The 4472-nt window shown below is 57.4% G+C and overlaps 2 protein-coding genes across 2 annotated transcripts in view; both read left to right on the top strand.

Annotated features, from left to right (window-relative positions):
- DUSP8 (dual specificity phosphatase 8) overlaps positions 1-178 on the top strand; it is a 9998-nt gene extending 9820 nt beyond the window's left edge. The window contains exon 7 of the mRNA XM_011930148.1: positions 47-178. Coding sequence (XP_011785538.1) covers positions 47-178 — 132 coding nt within the window. The remainder of the gene's footprint in view (positions 1-46) is intronic.
- Positions 179-819: 641 nt separating this feature from the next.
- Positions 820-2627, top strand: LOC105503286 (putative uncharacterized protein C11orf81). Its single transcript, XM_011930147.1, is given in 7 exon segments — positions 820-832; positions 1202-1232; positions 1234-1384; positions 1386-1491; positions 1494-1613; positions 1616-1633; positions 1636-2627. Coding segments are annotated over 7 exon segments (612 nt in total). The 3' UTR covers positions 1809-2627.
- Positions 2628-4472: the final 1845 nt, after the last annotated feature.

The raw sequence follows: 4472 nt of genomic DNA, 5'->3' as shown, positions 1-4472 counted from the left end.
GGACGCGCGGACCGGCTGGCCGGACGAGCCGGCCCCGGAGACGCAGTTCAAGCGCCGCAGCTGCCAGATGGAGTTCGAGGAGGGCATGGTGGAGGGGCGTGCGCGCGGCGAGGAGCTGGCCGCCCTGGGCAAGCAGGCAAGCTTCTCGGGCAGCGTGGAGGTCATCGAGGTGTCCTGACCCTTCCGCTGCCCTCGGCTCCGCCGCCCGCAGCCGGGCCCGTTATAAATATATATTATATATAATGCAAAGAAAGGTAAATGGTTTTACTGGGATTTTTATCGAGAAGTAAATATTTCGATTTTTTATTTATTTAAGCTGTTCATTCTGGCAATGATTTGGCAACAGTGCGGGTGGTCCTCGAGCTCTATTTTTACTGTCTGGTATTTAAACTGAAACACACGTTTCTAAGCAATACGAGGCCACCTTCAGTCGCAAGCTGGGTGCCAGGCCTGGGGCCCCTCCCAGTTCCCCCGCCCCAGGAAACACTGCTGACCTTTGCAAAGGCTGCCGAGCTTTCGTGCACTTTTTACATAAGAAAAAGGTGAAAAAAAGGAAAAAAAAAAACTTCTTTGCCACAAACTGAGCCGCAGAACCCCCCTTCTTCCCCCACCCACCTCTCCTGCTCTCTCCCTTCTCTGCGCCAGCCTAGGGCTCTGCACCAAAGCCATAGGTTGGGGGAGTAGGAGCTGGTGTGCCCCGGAGTGGTGCAGCCAACCCTCCACCAGCTCCAGGCGCCAAATCTTGGTGGCAGGGAGGGCACCCCGCTGCCTGTTGCCCCAGAGCTGTTCCTTGGCAGGGGAGGACAGGCATTAGGCCCCATGGTGCCAGGATGTTCAGAGAGGCTGAGGAATAGAACAGTGTGGGTAGTGGCTTAGGGCAGGGGGTTCTGGAGTGTCAGATGAGGTGGAGGACAGGGGTGTTAGTGCCCCCAACTCCTTCCAGAGCCCCAGTCCAGCCACAGAGTGGCTCAGAAAGGCCATTAAGAGGGCTGCGGCCCTCCCTTCTCCCTTGCCCATGCCCCTAGAGCTGCCTCTCGGGCAGGGCGGCACCACTGCAGGAGAGGAGCTTGGCCTCTGGGAGTCAGGCAGGAGGGGCCTCCTGGCTAGCCAGTGCTGGCTCCACTGGGCAGGGAGCCCTGGACCCCCAGGTATGAGGAGGGGGTGGGCTTAGAGTCCTGTTCCAGGTCCATCCCCCACCTAGCAAGGCCCCAGGCAGAACTTGGAATTCAGGCTCACCTGCAGGCCGAGGGGTTCCGTAAGCAGGTGCTGCTCGCACAGGGAGTTCAGGCGCCAGCCAAGCCCCCGTGCTTCTGCGATAGGCCTGCTTCACTTAGGGAGCGCTGCCTCAAGGCAGATAAAGCTCCCTTGTTTGCCCCGACCCCCACGGGGGCCTCTCAAGAGAGAAACTCCCGTTCACCCCTTTCCCAGGGCACTCACTCTCTAGGTGGCATGCCAGCCCCCAGACACAGGTGGCTTTTGGGCCCAGGTGGGTCAGCCCCTGCCCCATACCCTCTCAGGCCATTGGGACCCCTGCTCTTCAGATGTCCGAGGGTCTAGGAGTGGGGCCAGTCACCATGGGAAGAGGCCAGGGGCTTGGCAGGAGAGGCGGCCCAGGTAGGACCCAGTCCTGAGTCCCGAGCAGGGCCAGGGAGGCGCCCACCCCGCCCCGGCCAGCCGCCCTCTCTGTTGTTTCTTCTATTTGTTCTTCTTTTCACCCACAGCCCTGTGTTCCTGTCATCCCTCCTTTCAGCAAAAGTCCTGTTCCCGTTCCCTCTGTCCCCACCCACTCCTGTTCCCCAAGAAAATAAGCTATCATTGTTGTATTTGCAATCTATGGATTAGAGGTTTAAGTATTTATTATTATTGGTTAATTATTATTAATTATGTAAATTTGCCTCCCGTCTGTCTGTTGCATTGGGGTTCTGAGGAGACCCTGGGTGAGGAGGATGCACTGGCTCCCCGCTTCTCGCCCCCCACCCTCGTGCTGTCCAGGAGGCAGTGGTCTGGGGCCACTGGTTGGGCCCCCCTCCTCCCCTCCCCTTGTCCCTTCTCCAGGCTGTGGGGTGGGGTCCTGTCTGTCTCAGTCTGTCTCTGCTCCCACTCTTGAGGCACTGGTCACCCCAAAGTGAGCTGCCAGGGTGGGGAAGAAGGTCTTGTGTTGGCCACTGCCTCCTCCAGTGCTGCGGGAGGCGAGCTGGGGCCCCACCTGGTGGCTTTCTCCCGACGGAGCCCTGAGTCCTTTTCAAGCCTCTTTCCCGCCCCTCCCACCCCGGCCACTGCCTCCTCCAGTGCTGCGGGAGGCGGGCCAGGGCCCCACCTGGTGGCTTTCTCCTCACTGGGCCCTGAGTCCTCTCCAAGCCTCTCTCCCACCCCTCTCACCCGGCCACTGCCTGGCATTGGGATTGCCCCACAATGGACCCGGCCCCTCCTGTTATTTGCTGGGAAGTCCAGCAGAGGAGAGGGTGCAGGTCCCCCGCCGAGCCTCCAGTCTCTGTGGACTGGGCTGCCGGCCCTTCCGCACCCCCTTAGAGCCCCTCCCGCCGCGGCTGCACCTTCCGCTCCGGGCCCCTCCCTTTGTATTTGGAGACAATGTGTTGTAATAAAGCTTAAAGTGGATGTTTTCCTCAGGACTCCCTGCCTCTTCCTTCAGACTGGCGGTGGGCAGGGTGGGGGCAGAGGCTGCTGGGAGGCAGGCCTGAGGCCAGGAGCCCGTGTGTTGGGCCTGGAAACTTGCCCCAGGCTCACACCTTGGGTGGGCTCAGAATAGTCCCTGAGGGCCAGGCATGGGCACAGGTCCTCAGCTGCACCCTTAGGGTGTAAAACACACTTTTTTGGTTGTTACATGCTAGTAAAAGCTTAAATAACTTGAAATGATATAAAATCTCAGTGCTACCCACAACTCCCCTCACTCCCACAGTCCCAGTGTGAACAGCTAGAGGCTTCCTTCCCGGCCCCTCCATGTGTGCTGTGTGCATGTGTGTGGGTGCATGTATGTACCAGCAGAAATAGGGGTCTAGTTACGTTTAGTGTCTCCAACCAGCGTTTTTTTGTTTTGTTTTGTTTTGTTTTGTTTTTAGATGGAGTCTCGTTCTGTGGTCCAGGCTAGAGTGCAATGGCACGATCTCCACCTCCCGGGTTCAAGCAATTCTCATGCCTCAGACTCCCAAGTAGCTGGGATTACAGGCATGTGCCACCACACCTGGCTAATTTTTGTATTTTACTTTAGTAGAGACTGGGTTGCACCATGTTGGCCAGGCTGGTCTCAATCTCCTGACCTCAAGTGATCCACTTGCTTTGGCCTCCCAGAGTGCTGGGATTACAGGTGTGAGCCACTGTGCCCCGCCTCCAACTAGCTTTTCAAATCTTAAGTAATGTGCACATCATACAAAGATCAAAAGTACACCAGGATACGTGGTAGAAAGTACTGGTTTGTCTCCCCCAGGCTCGTCCCCAGCCTCCAGGGTCCTCTCCCTGGAGGAAGCCCCAGCCAGACCTGCAGAGCCCCCCACTCCAAGGGCAGACCTGGCTGCTGCAGGTGCCACAGCCTGCAAAGATTCCCAGTGTGTGTGCAGCCCGGAGTGAGGCTTGTCTACACTGCAGTGGGGGATACCAGATACGTCCTCACCACACAGACCTCTGGTTCATGCAGCTTCTTCCAGGTTTAGTATACCTATCCCAGGGACCCCTCCCAACCAGTGACGCTGTCCAGACCACGTGTGTGTGAGCGCTCATGAGATGGGAAGAAGAGGAAGCAAGACAGGAAGAGGAGGGGACCAGCCCCTCCTTGGGGGCTGCAGGAGGAGGTAGGGTCCTTGAATCCTGCATCTTTGAGAGTCCTCAAAAAGGAGGAAAGCTAGAAGCATAGTCTGATGCTCCCACAAGGCTATTTTTGGCTCAAGAACATCTATTTATAACTCTGGCAGCCCCTAGCAGTCAATAAAACGGAGGCCTGGAAAGAGCTGATGGCTGACTCAAGCCGCACCGAGGTGCTCCCCTACCCCTTGTGCACAGAAGCACCTGCAGCTCCAGGAGGTGGGTGACAGGGCCTCTCCTAGGATGCCCATCTGGGGCACATAGGTCTCAGGACCCTGGGGGCAGTGTAAGACTCCAGATGGAAGGAGGGGGTCTCATTTACCAACTCAGTCAGGCTCCTAGAGGTCCAAGAGCTGCCCAAAGTAGGTGGTGAAGCAAGAGTGAACACTGGTGAACTGGCCTCCAAGTGCTACACAGAGTCCCCTAAAGGCTTGATGCCCTGTCTGCACTTGTGTTCCCCCCAGGACAAGAGCTTTAGTTGCTGGATGGGTCTTGGATGGGTAGGTAGATGGGTGGATGAGGGAGGGAGACATGGATGGATGGATAGGTGAATTTATGGATGGGCAGATGGATGAACGGTGGATGAATGGATGGATGGGTGGATGGATGGGTGGGTAGATGGGCAGATGGATGAATGGGTAGAGGGATGAGTGGGGTGG

This window comes from Colobus angolensis, unplaced genomic scaffold, assembly GCF_000951035.1.
Source record: "Colobus angolensis palliatus isolate OR3802 unplaced genomic scaffold, Cang.pa_1.0 Scaffold84, whole genome shotgun sequence".
In the NCBI taxonomy this organism is placed as follows: domain Eukaryota; kingdom Metazoa; phylum Chordata; class Mammalia; order Primates; family Cercopithecidae; genus Colobus; species Colobus angolensis.
Note: the sequence above shows the minus strand (reverse complement) of the source record. Positions and strands in the feature narration are given on the sequence as shown.